Below are 22,079 nucleotides of genomic sequence, written 5' to 3'. Positions count from 1 at the left end.
AGGAATGCCTTTCCTTTGAATCATCCTTAAGAATTAAAGCTATAAAAGAGTGTCTTCTTTGCAATTCACAAACGTTATCTGGAAGGGAATTTGAGAGAAGACATGGGTCTGGCTCCTATTAGCCCATAATATCAGTCATATCTTGGTATTGTTTTGAGGCAGATCCAGGTTTTGAAGGGCTTGAAATGTTTTACAATTATTGGACCTTATTTAATATAAAGAATACAAAAGTATTAATATAAAAGTGGATTCTAAAGGGAATTTTTAGTTAGGTTAGGAAAAAAATAATCAAGACAAATTACTGGAGTTTATAGATTCAGGTTATTTTCTTCTGAGATGTCTTTAAACAACTTACTAGAAATAATTATATAGAAATATTTTCTAAATTCAGCCTGACTTTCACTGCCTTTCTACAACATTCTACAGAACTCAACAACTGCCAGCACTCACAGGGACCTATGCAAGTAAGGCATTGAGTTTAATAAGCTTAAGCTTAATAAGCATCACAATAAATCATGTATTATTAAATCATCAGGTTAACAGGCAGACAGGAACAAGAATACTACAGAATCAATGTTAAGAGTGGATGAGGAGATCAGAAGCTGACTTCAGGGACTGAAGGTAACCACTGAACAGGATGCCTAGAAGTCCTTATATGAGGGCTTCCAACTAAGAGAGCATTAAAGACAAACTCCTCATCATTGGATACACTCAGCCAGGCAACACTAACAGGCCAAATATTGTCATTCAGGAGATATACAGGAAAAAAATATAAAAAAAAAAAAAAGAAAGGAAGTTGGAAAATATATGGGTGGGGCAGAAGGATATAGGAAAAAAGAAGTAGAAGAGAAAAAAATATTGAGAAAGAGATAGAGAAGTGCTTAAACATCTGTTTTGAGTATTACTGTACTACTAAACTCTCAATTTACTTGCTGTGTATCAGGAACTTGGTGCTCGGCGAACATTAGACTTGGAAGGAATCAAGGGAGTTAGCCCAACAGAGCAGGATATTACATTAATGGTAGTTTTCTTCTATTTCCTCAGTTTTCAGATTAGAAAATGAGACACAGAGGTCACTGACCTGTCAGAGGTGCTGTAGGCTAGTCATGAGCAGAGCCAATGTACACAAGCCCAACCTCTGATGAAAACATCAGTAATATTTTCTTTATGATTGCTTTGCAAAAAACTAAGAAAAAACAACAACAACAACAACAACAAAGCAAAGGTAATATTCTTGTCCTCAGTGAACTTAAACATTTTCCATCTAAAGTTGTCTACATTCTTTATTCCTTAAAGAACCATCTGGAATCAAAATTTAAAATAATAATAATAATAAATGAACACATAAGAGTTTTCTTTGTCAAAGGTAACCATTTCTCCCCTTGCATGCCCAGTACATCTTGCCTTCATATCTTATGACATTTACTTCTTCTTCTGTCTGGGTTTCTTCCATCCTCTCTCCCTCCTGATACCACACACACACACCAAGGAATTACACATAGAGCTATACACATACACAAATCTCTATGTGCACATATGGCCCTATACAGAGACACCACCAAAAACACACACACAAGGTCCTCAGAGAAGCATCTGTGTTCAATCACAATTGTGTCCTCTGTGGTGCTTAACACATAGGGATCTGCTAAAAATTATTTTCTGGGGGAAATTAGCTCTAGGGCTGCCTGAGGACACAAGCACTGGAATTCACCAGGCATCACTAGTGTATGATATTTTTAAATTGAAGTATAGTTGATTTACAATGTTGTGCTAATTTCTGCCATACAGCAAAGTGACTCAGTTATAGTGTATTGTTTTTTTAATAGGTGAAAGCCCTCTGCAATCTCACGTCTTTAACTGCCACCTGTGAGTGATGATATTAAGCATATATCACCTGTTCAGAACTCATCTCCAGCTTCATCCTCTCACTGCATTCTAAATATCTTATAGGAATCAAAGACAATACTCCCAAAATAGAAATCATCAAGTTTCCCACCATAGCTGCATGCTTTTCTTTCACTTACATCACCCCACCCCTCTCCCAAGCTGGAAATCTTACTGTTGTTATTGATGAGGCCCACAACCTTATCTCCAGTACCCCTATTATGTTCAAAGTTCAAGTCTTGTTTTTTTTCTCATTCTAATGCCTCTTCTCGTTTTTTGCTGTATAATTCAAGTCTAGGTTTTCATTATTTCTAACTTGCATTATTGAAATAATATAATTGATTTACTGGTCTCTGCTCCAACTCCAGTATATACATCTCAACAAAATGCCAGTCTCCTATTCGAAATTCCAAATGTTCCAAATTATTTACAGATTAAAATTTGACTGTCTTGCTCTGATAATCAAGGTCCTTTATTTTTTATTTATTTATTTATTTTTGTGGTACGCGGGCCTCTCACTGTTGTGGCCTCTCTCGTTGGGGAGCACAGGCTCTGGACGCGCAGGCTCAGTGGCCATGGCTCACTAGCTTAGAGGTTCCATGGCATGTGGGATCTTCCCGGACCGGGGCACGAACCCGTGTCCCCTGAATCGGCAGACAGATTCTCAACCACTGCGCCATCAGAGAAGCCCAAGACCCTCTGTTTTTTGGAGTACATTTATATTTCGAAATTTGCCTAGTATGATTTCCCTTCACATACCAAGAAGCCAGAAAAACTAATATTCCTATTTCTGGTGGTTTCCTATCTCTTTGTCTCTGTTCCTGCAGTTCCATTTACTTTCTCCTTTCTCTCACTTATACAAATTCTAACTATTCTTATAATTCCCTCAAATGCTCATAATACTTTAGGGATACCTCATTCAGGGCAGGGCACTCATCACTTCCTATCTTACATTACAGTGATTTTGATATATAACTCTTCTGCCATCCTCGAGTATATGCTGTTTCTTTAAGAATACACTTGTTGAGTGCTTGAGAGCACAGTCCATGGCTGATCTATCTTTATAACTCCCACAATGCATAGAAAAATGCATGCATATTATAGATATTCAATAAATATATGTTGACTTAACAAATAAGCATTCATTTATCTGAAAATGACAAAGAAAGTTCCGAGACCTTTACTTATTTTAAAAAAAATCAGCACCATTATTTCCATAGGATTTGTTCATAGTTATTTATTTCCTCTGAAATATAATCAGTAGGTAAACTACCAGTGTTGATTAGCATTTTCAATAATTATTATTTTAAATGGTATTGAATATACATGCAATCCAATCCTTAAGGGAAGATTAAGATTTCATCATAATGATTCAGTCTATGATTACTTCTTATTTCAGTACATCAAAAGTTTAGCAGTCTTCAAACAGATATGGACAACACAGTGCTTTCCAATGTAACATCTACAGGACTGGAGAGAAATTGTGACATTCATTTAATGTTTAAAGACTATTCTTTATTTCCCAGGTGTGATGGGAGAATATGAGCCGAAAATTGAGGTCCATTTCCCTTTCACAGTTACAGCTTCTAAGGGAGCAACTGTTAAGATGGAATGCTTTGCACTTGGCAAGTAAGTACATATCCTTCTATAATTAGACACAATTGTTTATTAACATGTGACATATCTTATTTTTGGATCACTTATTTTGATAGGTTTTATTTTCCTTGAGTGAAACCTTGAAGCTCCTTGGTGGTTATTCATTTTTCAAAAGAAGGGCAAATGGGAATTGATGAAGTAACAAATTACCATCTTTCTGGTTATTTCTCTGAACAATAATATATATAGTTTTGCTATTTTAACATAAAGGAAAAGTCTTTAAGTAAAAGAAGAGCTTTACATCCCTTTGCTTACTTGTCTTAAAATTTCAGTATCATTCTTAAATTTCCTTCAGCAATGATGAAATAAAATGAAATGAAATAAAAAGGGGATATGGTGCTATCCCCTCCTTATGTATAGGATATAGATTCTGATAAGATATAATAAGACAAGAGTATAAAAATCTTAAATAGTTACACTGATGCAATTGATTACTTCAGTCTCTCCTGAAATAATAATAACATGATAGCAGCAGCTGTCAATATGTATAACATGCAATCATTCCCCAAATCAGAAAGATGATTCACATCACACTCTAATGCCTGCTATGATTAATAATTCTATTTCTGAGGTTTTAAATCTCACAATATATAATCACTTGTCAATGATGTTTACAGTATAAATATTGGGCATAGGAACAGGAGTGAGATTTTGATTATATTTGATTAGAGTATTATGATTTATTTCAAATAGAGTGTTGTAGTTTTTTTTTTTTTTTTTTTAGGGTGATAAGACCTCAGAGTCCTTTCTAGACTCTATAATTATAATTTGCATAAATGCATCTCTATCAGAGTTACTAATCATTCAACCTCAGTCATGGTGAGCTAACTCCCATAGCATAACTATAAAGTATTTGGAGATAAAACATGCTCTATAAATGTGTTTGAAGTAGGTGTAGTCTACGGGTGGGAAAAATATTAGTGAATATGAAAAATTCAGCTAGTAAGAGGAGGTTTAGGGCATGACAATAGTAATCACCATGTTTTCTAATATTAGGACTGATTGAAATAATATATGTGCAATTCTGTTTAAATCTGGGTAGGAGCAATATCATAATAAACTAAAAACAAAATAAATTGTTGTCTGGTCTATTAAAAGTGTTGAGTGGTCCAGCAAAAGATGCCTGTAAGTAGAAACATATTTCAATAATTTAAAATTCATCCAGGAGTTATTTGGCAGATATCTGAGGAAGATTTCCAAACTCATATATATTAGTTAAATGCATGAGATTAAATAATACCTTAAAAGTAATTTTTTTCACCATTTGCCCATGTTGTGGTACCAAGTATGCCTGAAAATGTCCCAAGTGAACTGATCAATTCTGAAAAATGCAAAAATAATTATTTGGCTTGATGTCAAATGTTTTAGTATATCCTACAGTTAAATAATTCTTAAATGCCAGAATTTGCCCTAAAACCTCAAACAAAAGGAGAGCATACTGTAAAACAAATTAGAGAACTAGATTCATGGAGAAAAAGCAATATGAGAAATTTCCCCAGGCAGGCTTATTTAATAAGTTTGATGTGTTTACTTTTGGAAGTCTTGAAATATGCTTAGTAAATTGATCCTTAAAGTCCCTTTCATTCTAGGTAGGATACAACTGTCAAATTAAGTTCTTTTAATACTTTATTTTTTTCAACTCCTCCACCCCTTCTTTGCTACTCCTTCTCCCCTCATGAAAATAAATAAATAAATAGGAAAATCATGTTACGAAGAGATTTATCTGTACCTAAAGACTAACTTACCACTCTGATGAAAGTAAATAAGATCAAAGAAATAACATCTTTATATATGTTAATTTCTTTACAGCACATTATCATGTGGAGTAGATCATCATTGTATCCCAACATGATCACAGCAATTTTGAATTAATACCTGAGCATCTGCTTCATTCCCACAACTCACCTGAGCTGCTTGCCACTTTAACAAGTACATGGTTCTCTGGCAGACATTTGTCTGTCCAAAATCTTCAGTATCTGTCACTAGATATTGATCCACACCTTGCCACTCAAGCTGATCTGTCCCCTCAGTCTGTCCACATGGAATGGTTTAACTGAATGTTCCTCATAGAATATCATAACTAAATTCTGGCACAGAGCATGTCAAGCTCTTTTCTATCTTATGGGCATTGCACTTGCTGTTTCCTCCATCAGGACCATCTTTCCCATTCTTTCTATGCTGGCTCCCACTTATTCTCTGGCCTCAACTTAAATATCACCCTCTAAGAGTTCATCTATAATACTTTGTTTAATTCACACCCATTACGCTGTATCTCAATACTTGTATTTGTTTCTTCATAACCCTTAATACAGTTCTAATATATTTACATGTGTTTCTCTACATAAAATTATATATATATATATATATATATATATATATATATTCACCATATCAGTCAGGAATCCAGCTGGAAAGACTCCAATGGCTCAAAGGAGTTTAGTAAAGGCATAAATTGAAATTCATATCCTGACTTTTTCCCCATGCCTTCTGATTGCCTCTGGTGGCTCTCATGGCTAAAGGCAACCAGAAGCCAGTTTGAAAGCCCAGAGGATGCAGTTGGCAGTACAGAAAAGAAGACAGAGAGTCTGGGGGAAGAGGAGGGTGACAGGCAAGGGAGGCAAACCAAATAACTAGCAAGTCACCAATGTTAAGTTTTAAGCTCCATGAGGGCAGGAGTCATGACTGCATTCTTCACTTGTATGTTCCTAGTGCCTACCACAGTGCTTGGCACAGAGCACTCAGGAAATATTTGTTGAAGGAATAAATGAACTCAGAGAATACTGTGTCTACTTAATCCAATCAACTCTTTATTAACAGATAATAAATAATAGCCTTTATTTTCACATGTCAAATATACTTCCATTGCTCACAAAATGTTTGTTTGTTTTTTACTCCTTTTGAAAAGTACATTTACCTCTGTATATAATCTGTCCCCAAAAGTATTCAGTTCTTGTAACTTAAAGGATGTAAATTAACACAGTCATAGTTGCACAAATAATTTAAAAATATATGAATGGATATTTTTTTCTGTATTCTTAAAGGAAAATAGCAGAAGGCAAGTGATTTTAGGTTATCAAATTTTACTATGTCTTAATATCCCACAAGTTCAGCAACCTGCCGAATTTGAAGTTAAATAAAAAGCCAACAGGAAAGTTGTAAACTGAAAGTTTTCTTCTAAAGAAATCTCTCTAAATTAAATCTGAATTTAGAAAAAATCAAATCGTTTCTCTTTAAGCTACTGCAGCAGAATACAACAGGAATGTGCTGGTTACACCCTGAGAAATCTCTCTGGAAATAGAATTACACAACACTGAGTACAGAAAGAATGCATAAAGTGACTGTCACATGCTATGTTTAGTATTGGTCAATTCTGCAAAGGTATAGGGTTGGCCAAAAAATGTCTTTGGTTTTCAAGTAAAAATAAAAGACACATTTTTCATTTTTACCAAGAACTTTGTTGAACACAATATTCACCCTTTTGTTCCACTACCTTCCGACATTTTTCAGGCAATTTCATAATACCACCTTCCCAAAACTTTTTACCTTTTTGAGCAAAGAACTCTTCCAGGTGCCTTTTATAGTCTTCCAGGGAATTGAAATTTCCCTGGAAGAGAATTTTGTAAAGACCGAAATAAATGGAAATCCGAAGGTGCAATGTCTGTTGAATACGGTGGATGAATCAGAACTTCCTAGCCAAGCTGTAACAGTTTTTGCCTGGTCATCAAATAAACATGTGGTCTCACGTTATCCTGATGGAAGATTATGGGTTTTCTGTTGACTAATTCCGGACACTTTTCATCAAGGGCTGCTTTCAGTTGGTTTAATTGGGAGCAGTACTTGTTGGAATTAAATTAATCATTTGGTTTTCCAGACGGAGCTCATAACAGAGGACTTCCTTCCAATTCCACTATATACACAACATCACCTTCTTTGGATGAAGACCAGTTTTTGGTGTGGTTGGTGGTGGTGCATTTCACTTGCACCACGATCTCTTCCATTCTGCATTATTGTACAGTATCCACTTTTCATAACCCGTCACAATTTGTTTTAAAAACGGAGGGTTTTCATTACATTTAAGTAGAAAATCGCATGTGGAGATACCGTCAAGAAAGTTTTTTTTTTGCTTGACTTATATGGAACACAAGCATCAAAGCAATTAAAGTAACCAGGCTGGTGCAAATGATTTTCAATGTTTGATTGGCATAATGTTGATTGTTCTCAATTAATGTCTCAATTTGATCACTATCAACTTCAACTTGTCTACCTGACCCTGGAGCATCCTCCAGCGAGAAATCTCCAGCACAAAACTTTGCAAACCACTTTTGACACGTTCGATCAGTCACAGCACCTTCTCCATACACTGCACATTTTTTATTTTTGCATTTCATTTGCATTTTTACCTTTCTTGAAATAATGAAGCATAATATGCCTAAAATGTTGCTTTTTTCTTCAATCTTCAATATTAAAATTCACCAATTTTGATGTTGTTTTTTTTTTTTTAATGCATGCTGATATAACAGCTGTCAATACAATCTAACAAAATTGTTCCAAATGAAGTTAAAGACAACTAAGTGATACTAGTGCCATCTTACAGAAAAAACTGAATGAACTCTTTGGCCATAATTTCCCCAGAAAAATGGGAAATGCTTAACGAGGATCCATCAGGAAACAAAGGTGTGTAAAGGCAAGGGAAATACAGCAAAGTGTAAAAAAGGGGAGGTGGATTAATTACTTTGGAAGAAAAGGCTGTTTTAGACATATAAAATGTTATTATCAAGAGATCACCCACAAGCTGTTCTCCAGTTTCAACAAAGTGGGAAGAGGGTGAAATTCCAACATTATGAGATTAAACTAGCAGAATTAGATTGGGTATAATGTAGAAGTTCTCAAAAAAAGTTGTTAGAGGGAAAATGGGTTATCCGAAGAGGCAGTAGAAGCTTTTCTCCGCCCACTGCTGTAATAATATAGTAAGATCCATTTGTCTTCTAATAATTTAGATGTAATGTTTTCTGAAAGGAGAGAAATGATCTGGGTCAGGTTGGAAATGAACATTTTAAACATTCTGTTTTGCTGGCCACTCATCCACCCACTGGGGCTGAATATTAAGAGTAGAAGGCTAGAGTCAGGCAGACTTAATTAGCTGCCTTTTTACGACTACATTATTATGCAACGTTTTAAAGTAGTTGGTGGTATGTGCGGGAAGTAGAAAGGAAGAGTATTGCCTTTTTTTTACTCAGCATTCAGCTCAGTGACTTTACTTTGGGAAGAAAGGGTGTCTTTGATATTTCCCAGGTTGGCTTTTAAATACCGGACACAAAATTCTTGAAAGGAAATGAGAGGTAAGAGGTCAAAGGACAATGCAAGTAAGAAATCTCTTAGGACCCTAATAAATATTTCATTTCAGTGATTCTCTCTGAATGTGGTATGCCTAGAGATTATCATACTAAGTGAAGTAAGTCAGACAGAGAAAGACAAATACCCTATGATATTACTTATGTGTGGAATCTAAAAAAGTGATACAAATGAACTTATTTACAAAACAGAAACAGATCCACAGACTTAGAAAATAAACTTATAGTTACTAAAGGGGAAAATTGGGGGGGAGGGATAAATTAGGAGTTTGGGATTAACATATACACACTACTATATATAAAATAGACAATCAATAAGGACCTACTGTATAGCACAGGGAACTCTACTCAATATTCTGTAATAAGCTATATGGGAAAAGAATCTGATAAAGAATAGATATATGCATATGTATAACTGAATCAATTTGCTGTACACCTGAAACTAACACAACATTGTAAATCAACTAAACTCCAATATAAAATAAAACTTTTTTTAAAAAAGAAATGCAGTAAAAAAGAAAAAACCAGAAAGTTGGTGATGTTTTCAACTGGTGGTACTTGGTGTTTAAGAATAGTCTATATAAATTGTTAGCAAGGTCACGCAGAACAAAACAAGAACTTTAAAATATGGAGAGTTAATAAGTGCAAGAAGTAGCTACCATCTCTTGGGCAGAAGGAAAAAAAGGAAGACTTGGAATCATTAAAACTTAGAAGTTTGGAGGCACTCCTGTGGGACTCAGACCTCTGAGGAGTGAGCACCAGCCAGCTGGCTGGTGCTAAGTTTTCCAAGGTGGCGGTGTGATGCAGCTCGAACTACAAGTGTTGGAAAAACTCAAATTGGTTCCTTTGCTGCTTTGGGAAGAATGCCCCACTGAGATGCCATTCACAGGAATCTCAAGTAGACAGTGAGCAACAATGAGTACGTCCCTTCTCCCTCCTCTATCCTTGCAGCATCTCTCCAGTGCCCTCCTCTTGGCAGTGCAGAAATGTGGTTTCCAGAATCCTAGCCCTAGCAGAGTAAGAAGAGTGAAGCTGAGAGATGGTAATTTAATAACCAGCACAAGTTCCACTTTACATTTTCAAACTCTTTTTTTTTTTTTTTTTTTTTTTTTTGCGGTACGCGGGCCTCTCACTGTTGTGGCCTCTCCCTCTCCCGTTGAGGAGCAGAGGCTCCGGATGCGCAGGCTCAGCGACCATGGCTCATGGGCCTAGCCACTCCGCGGCATGTTGGATCTTCCCGGACCAGGGCATGAACCAGTGTCCCCTGCATTGGCAGGCGGACTCTCAACCACTGCACCACCAGGGAAGCCCCTCAAACTCATCTTTTAATCAACCACAGACACCCCTTCCTGTATCTTATGCCCACATGCTTTCCTGCCTATGTGGGCCTGCAACTTGGGTACTTCAGTCTAAAATATCCTGCCCTCACAATCCTTGTTCAGTCTTCAGGGTTTAGGTTTAGGTCAAATGCCACTTCTCTATTAATTCCCACCTGTTTTATTCGAGATTCAATATCTTTTCTTTGGAACCATATGAGCACCCATATTTCACTAGTTAGCCTGCCCCATTGGGCCAGCTGTGTGTATCTGTCTACTGTGCTAAATTTTTGGATCGCTAGAGTATTCTTATATGCAGCAAGTATTGAATATGTTTACTGAATTGAGTTCAGATATGAGAAATATGGTCAATTATTTGTAACAGGATGTATATTATTGCCTTGGTTTGGTCAGAGAGAAGTCTCCAGATGCCTTTCACATGTCTTGGCCCTGAAAATTCAGACCACTTTATATTAGCTACAGTTTTCTGGCAGGTTTCATTTCACGATATGATATTTTGCAGACCCCAGAAAGATCACTAGATATGTCACACGGCCACCAACAACAAAGAAGTAAAATTTTGTCACTGATGCTTAAATGACCCCTTACACAAGGGCAAACTTCAGGTTGTTCTGTAATAAAAAAGCCATATGCTATAAAACAACATCAGTTTATCTACTATGACAATCTTACAGGCAGATTTTTTTTCCTTTACTTTACCTGTTCCTTATCTTGCTTTTGCAACCATTAACACACAATCAGATCAGCTGTGCTCAAAAGGCCTTGAACCAGTTACTGTAATAATTATGTGAATGACCTTTCCAGACTCATCTGAAACCTGGTGGTGAGGTGGGAGGGAATAACACATTCAATTTCCTGCCCTTTTTAGTTCCTGCTTATCTCTCTTTCAGATAACATTTACAAATCATCTTTTGTTACACTCCATCAAATGCCTATTAGGGAACCAGGACATTAAGTAATATTTTTCTCTTTTTATATGTTTATTGCAAATAAAAAAGCACCAGTTATCAATTCATAAAGTCATTTTTGCTGTAGTTTATGTTTCATTTTCCTTGGTCCTTAGCCAAGCTGTCTCATATGGCTGCTCTTACGGCCCATTGTAACTGTGAGAATGACAAATATTCCCCTGAGACTTCACAGTCTGCAACTGGCAAAGGTTCCTCAAAGAACCGGCTCTTTAGTTACAGACTGATGATTTATTAATACTGTTTATTTGGAACTGCCAGTCACTAAGGGCTGTAGGAATTAAAAATAAATTAGAGTTGTAGGGTATTTGTCTATCAAACCGAAATCAAATTACTTAATCGTTAGATTGACGGAAGATCTGGGGAGAGGAGTTAGTCACTGGGTCTAGGAATCAATAAATGTTTAGATATCATAGGAAAGTGGTACGTTATGGATTCAAGAAAATTACCCTTGTGAGCTACTGGTTGCTTCAGTATTGTTGAAACGAAGGATGCATCCTCATTTCAGATGGTACCCAAAGGAAATGGGTGCTGAAAGAACCTTAAAGATAACAAAGACTGTTATCAATTTGTAGATGGGAAGATGAGATTCTGCAGGGAAAGGTTAGACCAAGACATGTAGGCATGCTGGCCAGACTAATTGTCTTATGCTTCATCATTTGATGCTCTTTATATTTTCAACATTCTTCCATAGTGCCAAATATGGAAGGGAGTGTTTTATTTACTTATTTACTTTTGCACTCAGAAGTGTTATCTATTTCTAGGGACACCAGACCAATTTATTATTCACATTTGGAGTCACAGTTAACAGGCATCATATTTCTAACTTTTCCAGAGCTATCTTAGGACCACTTAATCTGTCTTACCAGAAAAACCGCATACCTGCACCAGGCCTCACAGCTAACATGCTATAGAGGAAGAAGTAGGTCTTCTGATTCTGAAACTAATGCTCCTCTCAACTTACCATACCACTTTTCAGTTGCTGAGAGTAATTTCTATTTTTATCATAGCAACTCTTTTTCTGGATGCATTCAAATATCTCAGTGATTAGGAATATTAGTATAGAGTACAAGTCATGAAGAGCATAAAGCAAGAGATAATTCCAAAATGACTGAGCTTTTTACTTGGATTATTTTAGACTCATCAAACAGCTTTATTTTGGATGAATCTCCCTGGAGTTTCATAGGATAACCTCTTCCACTGGAAGTTGATTGAGGGATCAGAAATTGGTTGGCCATTAACATTCATAAAGAGGATATAAGGAATCAGTATCTCCCTCAGGAAGATAAAATAGAGAAAAAGAATTGTAGGGGCTTCCCTGGTGGCGCAGTGGTTAAGAATCCGCCTGCCAATGCAGGGGACACCAGTTCGATCCCTGATCTGGGAAGATCCCACATGCCAGGGAGCAAATATGTGAATGTGCCACAACTACTGGGCCTGCACTCTAGAGCCCATGAGCCACAACTACCGAGCCTGCATGCTGCAACTACTGAAGCCCATGCGCCTAGAGCCCATGCTCCACAACAAGAGAAGCCACTGCAATGAGAAGCCCATGCACTGTAACTAGAGAAAGACTGTGTGCAGCAACGAAGACCTAACACAGCCAAAAATAAATGTTTTAAAAAAATAAAATAAATTAAAAAAGAATTGTACTTGAGAGATTTTTAGGTTTGAGGGAGGTCAATGATTATGTCCAGGGTTTGAGGTAGGTTACTTGGCTATTAAAGTTAGGGAGAGGAAGGTGTAAAGGAAGGTGTATTTTATTAGTAAGTCATACTTGATCATGACACGTTCAAATTTTCAGAGTTGCTGAAATGAAAAATATAAAATTTTAAAATGTATAAAATACTAATGACATGAACTTTACCAATGCTTGGTACCTAAATTACCAATTTAGTATCAAATCATTCTAAAAATTATATATGAAAACATCCTAACATTCTAAATTCCTTTATCTAGTTCAAACAATATCGATATGACAAAAATAAACATGACAAGTAGGCTTTATTCATAGTACAATGAATCAATAAGAAGCATACCACTTTTAAGAGTCTCGTTCCACAAACAAAACCCTGGTGGGTCCAGGTTGGATTCCTAGAACTCCAAAACTCAAATACATCTCCCACAGCCTACCCCCTCATTTACCTACAAGAGGAGTTTTTACTGCCACTGGAGGTGAGACAGCCACTCAGAGTATAAAGTCATATCTTTCACTCTTCCTTCTGTTTCATCTTCACCTGTTTAATCACCATAAATGTCTCTTAAATTCATTCCCACTTAGTTGGTGCAAAGTGAACTTCATGGATTGAATTAAATCATTCATTAATACAACAGGTATTTATATATGATCAAGAGAAATCAAGAATAAACTAATATATCAGAGAATTCTAAGCCTGAGACCACATATGCATAGGTATTCAGACTGTAAAATTAAAAGTGGCTCTATTAGCCACTTCATAAGATGGCTTCACCATGGTAGGGCCTCATACAGTAGTGTCTGTTCCTGTATGTATAAATGTCAGAAACATATTTTTACAAGTGATATATGGGTTCTAGCATGATTGAGTTGTCCTACCAAAGTCACTCTGATAAATCAGAAAAATCTGTGATAATTTGCTAGTAACCAGAACTGGTTGTCTATAGAAATAAATAATGTCCTCAGTAGAAAACATGAGTAATTAGAAAGTAGGTGGCTTCTGAGCACAGAGCTAGAACAAAGAGAGTGGATTTCCCTATGGGCTGTAACTATCAAGTCATTGCAAGTTGTTGTATTGCCCTTCTCTTCTCAAAATATTTCTGTATATATACCACCTGTCAAGATTAAAAACATCTCCTCTCTGGGTGGTGTTAAAGAAAAACTAATTTTATTTATTTATTACTATAATGATCATCATTATTGTTACTTTCTACTTTTCCAATATGATTTATCAATTTACAAAAATAATTAATACCAAGTTTTTACAATACAAAGGTTTTTAGTATTATGTAACCTTATGACTACATATAGCAGTTCTCAAAAGCAGTTTTCCTTTTATTCATTACATATTTAAGTTGGTGATTTGCTTTGAGTTTGTAGGGAGACATTTTTGCCTTAGTAATCACATATTTAGAAATCATATTCCAGGGTCTGGACAGAAATATTTCAATGAATGCCTAATCCCACCAATTCTAATGTACGTCTTCTTCTCAATTCAGAATTTATCCTGAGATTCAGATGATGCATCATATCTGTATGTCTTTAATCTTTTTGCCAGATATTTGATAGAGTAGAAAACTTTCCCTTATATCTCTGATGTCAGTGACACCCTGGACACATAAGACCACATATAAAGTTAATTTGTTCACTCTCATGTTCTTACCAAATGAGTAGCCAGGGACATAATTCCATCTCTGTCTTTGGAATATCTGTTTCAGTGCATCATAAAACTTGGAAACAGGTGCCACTGAGATGAGGTGGGGAGGGTGAATTATGGGGAAAAGGCTGTTACTTGAACTGTATTTTTCAAAACCATCTCCTATGCCTTTACTGTACAGGTAACATTAGCTAAGCTTTTATTTACCCTTGCAATAATATTTACTGTAAAAAAATTTACTGTGAAGTTAAAACATTACAACTTCATATTCTTTACTTCTATGCTGCAAATATAATAGTATTCTTAAAAATATGCAATTAAATGAAATATATCTACATGCATAATGTATAATCAAAGTGGTTCTGAATTGTCTTATAGCTCATGCTTTGTTGCCTTAGATAATTTTTGATTCTCCATTATATCTAAGCATTTTCTATTTCAGATGACAGTAGAGGGCCTAATTCTCTTTTTGATTGTGGGATTCTTTTTTTTTTTTTTTTTTTGCGGTACGCGGGCCTCTCACTGTTGTGGCCTCTCCCATTACGGAGCGCAGGCTCCAGACGCGCAGGCTCAGCAGCCATGGCTCACGGGCCTAGCCTCTCCGCGGCATGTGGGATCTTCCCAGACCGGGGCACGAACATGTGTCCCCTGCATCGGCAGGCAGACTCTCTACCACTGCGCCACCAGGGAAGCCCTAATTCTCTTTTGATTTGGTACTTTTTGCATTCATTGTCCCTGGCTGTGTACTTGATCTTCAATGGTAGAGTCACATGCACATTGTAGCATTTGCTGCAATTAAGCAATTTGCATTGGCTGTACAAGTGAAATATGTAAGTGTGGGTATGTATGTATCTGTATGTGAATAAATGGTTAAATCCACAGAAAGAATATCTCAAGATAGAAAATGTTAAGAAAACTAAACATCTGTCATCATGATTTTTCTTTATTCAGTTTTTTGTAATGTAATATAGCAGCATCCACCTTCTGCTCCTGTCACTGTTTTTGTTGGTAGCTATGTGGTACAGAATAGTTTTCATGTCAAATCTTTATAATAATATTTTGTAGACTGAAGAATAATTTTAACTGATAGCCAACAGATGCAAAAATGATACTCAAAGGGGACATGTGTCAGCTGCTGTTTCATAGTAGAAAAGCAAATGAAAAGTACTTTTGACCACTTCTATTCCCTACTTTTCTTTTGGGGATCGAATCAATCTGGTTACAACTTTTAGAATGTCTTATTTATGGCCATATTTTTCAAAGGAAGATACATTATGAAATCAGGTCACTTGCTTTATACATCCCTACAGAGAAATGTAGCCTTCTCAACATTTCTGAAAGAACACACAACAGGGTTTCCTACACAGAAACAAAGGGGAAGAACATCTTCCTGTCTCCACCTTTGTATAATCCCATTACATTTAGCCACATTGCATTGAAAGAAAGCATAGATATATACACTCCAAAGTACACATTTAAAAAAAAAATTTACATCTATGAAATCCAGATATATATTACAATTGATGGTGTGTTGTGTTTAATCGGCAATGTTTTCTTTCTTAGTTATTCTTAAAATAATGGTGTGTCTTACAATCAGAGGTATCTTAGATGTGATGAATTAAAGCAGCAGTCCCCAACCTTTCTGGCACCAGGGAACAGTTTCGTTGAAGACAATTTTTTCATGGATGGGGTGGGGGATGGTTTCGGGATGATTCAAACACATTACATTTATTGTGCATTTTATTTCTATCATTATTACATTGTAATATATAATGAAATAATTATACAACTCACCATAATGCTGACAGGAGGTGGAGCTCAGGCAGTAATGTGAGCGATGGGGAGTGGCTGTAAATACAGATGAAGCTTTGTTCACTCACTAGCAGCTCACCTCCTACTGTGCGGCCGGGTTCCTAACAGGCCACAGACTGGTACTGGTCCATGGCCTGGGGGTCGGGGATCCCCGGATTAGGGTAACTAAGGCTAAAGTGGTATATGTTAAGTCTTAACTTAGTGATCAAGTCAATCAGAACCTTAATGATAGCATATCCTTCCTTCACTTATATGCAATTTAATTTTAAAAATCTGAGTTAATAAACAGAATATCTCCCCTGTAACATTGCAAAGCTGTTAGAAAAATGGTTGTTGACTGCATATTTTTACCTTATTAAGTCAACAATAGTTATGCTAGCATCAACAATATTAGTTACTTCCAATCATGTCATCTATGAGATTCCACATACAAACAGATTTTTAAAGAGGGGATTGAATAAAAAGGAAGCTAGTACATGAGAATCCCTCCTCCCATTGCTTCATCATTTCTTAACTCTCTGGTTGTTACTGAGTCTGTGTCACAATAACAGAAAATAGAAGAAACATAAAGAATGATATCTAAAGAGATTATACATAAGATGATTACCCCATTAAGTTTTGTTTTGTTTTCATTTGGGGATTAAAAGAGTAAAAGGGAAAGGATAAATATTCATGTATTTTGGTTTTTTTTTTTTTACATCTTTATTAGAGTATAATTGCTTTACAATGGTGTGTTAGTTTCTGCTTTATAACAAAGTGAATCAGTTATACATATACATATGTTCCCATATCTCTTCCCTCTTGCGTCTCCCTCCCTCCCACCCTCCCTATCCCACCCCTCTAGGTGGTCACAAAGCACCGAGCTGATGTCCCTGTTCTATGCGGCTGCTTCCCACTAGCTATCTACCTTACGTTTGGTAGTGTATATATGTCCATGCCACTCTTTCTCTTTGTCACAGCTTACCCTTCCCCCTCCCCATCTCCTCAAGTCCACTCTCTAGTAGGTCTGTGTCTTTATTCCTGTCTTACCCATAGGTTTTTCCTGATATTTTTTTTCTTAAATTCCATATATACGTGTTAGCATACGGTATTTGTCTGTCTCTTTCTGACTTACTTCACTCTGTATGACAGACTGTAGATCTATCCACCTCATTACAAATGGCTCAATTTCATTTATTTTTATGGCTGAGTAATATTCCAATGTATATATGTGCCACGTCTTCTTTATCCATTCATCTGATCATGGACACTTAGGTTGTTTCTATCTCTGGGCTATTGTAAATAGAGCTGCAATGAACATTTGGGTACATGACTCTTTTTGAATTCTGGTTTTCTCAGGGTATACGCCCAGTAGTGGGATTGCTGTGTCATATGGTAGTTCTATTTGCAGTTTTTTAAGGAACATCCATACTGTTCTCCATAGTGCCTGTACAAATTCACATTCCCACCAGCAGTGCAAGAGTGTTCCCTTTTCTCCACACTCTCTCCAGCATTGATTGTTTCTAGATTTTTTGATGATGGCCATTCTGACTGGTGTGAGATGATATCTCATTGTAGTTTTGATTTGCATTTCTCTAATGATTAATGATGTTGAGCATTCTTTCATGGCAGTCTGTATATCTTCTTTGGAGAAATGTCTATTTAGGTCTTCTGCCCATTTTTGGATTGGGTTGTTTGTTTTTTTGTTAGTGAGCTGCATGAGCTGCTTGTAAATTTTGGAGATTAATCCTTTGTCAGTTGCTTCATTTGCAAATATTTTTTCCCATTCTGAGGGCTGCCTTTTTGTCTTGTTTATGGTTTCCTTTGTTGTGCACAAGCTTTGAAGTTTCTTTAGGTCCCATTTGTTTAGTTTTGTTTTTATTTCCATTTCTCTAAGAGGTGGGTCAAAAGGATCTTGCTGTGATTTATGTCATAGAGTGTTCTGCCTATGTTTTCCTCTAAGAGTTTGATAGTTTCTGGTCTTACATTTAGGTCTTTAATCCATTTTGAGCTTATTTTTGTGTAAGGTGTTAGGGAGTGATCTAATCTCATTCTTTTACATGTACTTGTCCAGTTTTCCCAGCACCACTTATTGAAGAGGCTGTCCTTTCTCCACTGTACATTCCGGCCTCCTTTACTAAAGATAAGGTGACCATATGTGTGTGGGTTTATCTCTGGGCTTTCTATCCTATTCCATTGATCTATCTTTCTGTTTTTGTGTCAGTACCATACTGTCTTGATTACTGTAGCTTTGTAGTATAGTCTGAAGTCAGGGATCCTGATTCTTCCAGCTCCATTTTTCATTCTCAAGATTGCTTTGGCTATTCGTGGTCTTTTGTGTTTCCATACAAATTGTGAAATTTTTTGTTCTAGTTCTGTGAAAAATGCCAGTGGTAGTTTGATAGGGATTGCATTGAATCTGTAGATTGCTTTGGGTAGTAGAGTCATTTTCACAATGTTGATTCTTCCAATCCAAGAACATGGTATATCTCTCCATCTATTTGTATCATCTTTAATTTCTTTCATCAGTGTCTTATAATTTTCTGCATACAGGTCTTTTGTCTCCTTAGGTAGGTTTATTCCTAGATATTTTATTCTTTTTGTTGCAATGGTAGATGGGAGTGTTTTCTTGAATTCACTTTCAGAGTTTTCATCATTAGTGTATAGGAATGCCAGAGATATCTGTGCATTAATTTTGTATCCTTCTACTTTACCAAATTCATTGATTAGCTCTAGTAGTTTTCTGGTAGCATCTTTAGGATTTTTCTATGTATAGCATTATGTCATCTGCAAACAGTGACAGCTTTATTTCTTCTTTTCCAATTTGGATTCCTTTTATTTCCTTTTCTTCTCTGATTGCTGTGGCTAAAACTTCCAAAACTATGTTGAATAATAGTGGTGAGAGTGGGCACCCTTGTCTTTTTCCTGATCTTAGTGGAAATGCTTTCAGGTTTTTACCATTGAGGACGATATTTGCTGTGGGTTTGTCATATATGACCTTTATTATGTTTAGGAAAGTTCCCTCTGTGCCTACCCTCTGCAGGGTTTTTATCATAAATGGGAATTGAATTTTGTTGAAAGCTTTCTCTGCATCTATTGATGTGATCATATGGTTTTTCATCTTCAATTTGTTAATATGGTTTATCACATTGATTGATTTACATATATTGAGGAATCCTTGCATTCCTGGAATAAACCCCACTTGATCATGCTGTAAGATCCTTTTAATGTGCTGTTGGATTCTCTTTGCTAGTATTTTGTTGAGGATTTTTGCATCTATGTTCATCAGTGATATTGGCCTGTAGTTTTCTTTCTTTGTGACCTCCTTGTCTGGTTTTGGTATCAAGGTAATGGTGGCCTTGTAGAATGATTTTGGGAGTGTTCCTCCCTCTGCTATATTTTGCAAGAGTTTGAGAAGGAAGGGTTTTAGCTCTTCTCTAAATGTTTGATAGAATTCACCTGTGGAGCCATCTGGTCCTGGGCTTTTGTTTGTTGGAAGATTTTTAATCACAGTTTCAATTTCAGTGCTTATGATTGGTCTGTTCATATTTTCTATTTCTTCCTGATTCAGTCTTGTCAGGTTTTGCATTTCTAAAAATTTGTCCATTTCTTCCATGTTGTCCATTTTATTGGCATAGAGTTGCTTGTAGTAATCTCTCATGATCTTTTTTATTTCTGCAGTGCCAGTTGTTACTTCTCCTTTTTCATTTCTAATTCTATTGATTTGAGTCTTCTCCCTTTTTTTCTTGATGAGTCTGGCTAATGGTTTATCAATTTTGTTTATCTTCTCAAAGAACCAGCTTTTAGTTTTATTGATCTTTGCTATCGTTTCCTTCATTTCTTTTTCATTTATTTCTGATCTCATTTTTATGATTTCTTTCCTTCAGCTAACTTTGGGGTTTTATTCTTCTTCTTTCTCTAATTGCTTTAGGTGCAAGGTTCGGTTGTTTATTCGAGTTGTTTCCTGTTCTTTAAGGTAGGATTGTATTGCTATAAACTTCCCTCGTAGAACTGCTTTTGCTGCATCTCACAGGTTTTGGGTCATCGTGTCTCCATTGTCATTTGTCTCTAGGTATTTTTTTATTTCCTTTTTTATTTCTTCAGTGATCACTTGGTTATTAAGTAGTGTATTGTTTAGCCTCCACGTGTTTGTGTTTTTTACAGATCTTTTCCTGGAATTTATATCTAGTCCCATAGCATTCTGTTCAGAAAAGATACTTGATATGATTTCAATTTTCTTAAATTTACCAAGGCTTCATTTGTGACCCAAAATATGATCTATTCTAGAGAATGTTCCATGAGCACTTGAGAAAAATGTGTATTCTGTTGTTTTTGGATGGAATGTCCTATAAATATCAATTAAGTCCATCTTGTTTAGTGTATCATTTAAAGCTTGTGTTTCCTTATTTATTTTCATTTTGGATGATTTGTCCATTGGTGGAAGCAAGGTGTTAAAGTCCCCCACTATTATTGTGTTACTGTCAATTTACTCTTTTATAGCTGTTAGCAGTTTTCTTTTGTATTGATGTGCTCGTATGTTGGGTTCATATATATTTATAATTGTTATATCTTCTTGTATTGATCCCTTGATCATTATGTAGTGTCCTTCCTTGTCTCTTGTAACATTCTTTATTTTAAAGTCTATATTTCTGATATAAGTATTGCTACTCCAGCTTTCTTTTGCTTTCCATTTGCATTGAATATCTTTTTCCGTCCCCTCACTTTCAGTCTGAATGTGTTCCTAGGTCTCAAGTTGGTCTCTTGTAAACAGAATATATATGGGTCTTGTTTTTGTATCCGTTAAGCAAGCCTGTGTGTTTTGGTGGGAGCATTTAATCCATTCACATTTAAGGTAATTATCCTTATGTGTGTTCCTATTTCCATTTTCTTAATTGTTTTGGGTTTGTTTTTATAGGTCCTTTTCTTCTCTTCTGTTTCCCACTTAAAGAAGTTCCTTTAGCATTTGTTGTAGAGCTGGTTTGGTGGTGCTGAATTCCCTTAGCTTTTGCTTGTCTGTAAAGCTTTTGTTTTCTCCATCAAATCTGAATGAGATCATTGCTGGGTAGAGTAATCTTGGTTGTAGTTTCTTTCCTTTCATCACTTTACGTATATCATGCCACTCCCTTCTGGCTTGTACAGTTTCTGCTGAGAAATCTGCTGTTAACCTTATGGGATTTCCCTTGTATGTTATTTGTTGTTTTTCCCTTGCTGCTTTTAATAATTTTTCTTTGTCTTTAATAGTTCCAATTTGATTACTGTGTACCTCAGTGTGGCTTTCCTTGGGTTTTTGCTGTATGGGACTCTCTGTGCTTTGTAGATTTGGGTGGCTATTTCCTTTCCCATGTTAGGGAAGTTTTCGACCATAATGTCTTCAAATATTTTCTCTGGTCCTTTCCTTCTCTCTTCTCCTTCTTGGACCCCTATAATGTGAATGTTGTTGCATTTAATGTTATCCCAGTGGTCTCTTATGCTGTCTTCATTTCTTTTCATCCTTTTTTCTATATTCTGTTCCACAGTAGTGAATTCCACCATTCTGTCTTCTGGGTCAGTTATCTTTTCTTCTGCCTCAGTTATTCTGCTATTGATTCCTTCTAGTGTTGTTTTCATTTCAGTTATTGTATTGTTCATCTCTGTTTGTTTATTCTTTAGTTTTTCTAGGTCTTTGTTAAACATTGCTTGCATCTTCTCAATCTTTGCCCCCATTCTTTTTCCAACGTCCTGGATTGTCTTCACTATCATTAT

The 22,079-nt window shown here is 36.1% G+C and overlaps 1 protein-coding gene across 1 annotated transcript in view; it reads left to right on the top strand.

Annotated features, from left to right (window-relative positions):
- The window catches only part of CNTN5 (contactin 5), a 533,631-nt gene that overhangs the window by 163,387 nt on the left and 348,165 nt on the right, over window positions 1-22,079 (top strand). Inside the window, exon 7 of the mRNA XM_007471947.1 lies at window positions 3,411-3,513. Coding sequence (XP_007472009.1) covers window positions 3,411-3,513 — 103 coding nt within the window. The remainder of the gene's footprint in view (window positions 1-3,410; window positions 3,514-22,079) is intronic.

This window comes from Lipotes vexillifer, unplaced genomic scaffold (genome assembly GCF_000442215.2).
Source record: "Lipotes vexillifer unplaced genomic scaffold, Lipotes_vexillifer_v1.1 scaffold1598, whole genome shotgun sequence".
Taxonomy (NCBI): domain Eukaryota; kingdom Metazoa; phylum Chordata; class Mammalia; order Artiodactyla; family Lipotidae; genus Lipotes; species Lipotes vexillifer.
Note: the sequence above shows the minus strand (reverse complement) of the source record. Positions and strands in the feature narration are given on the sequence as shown.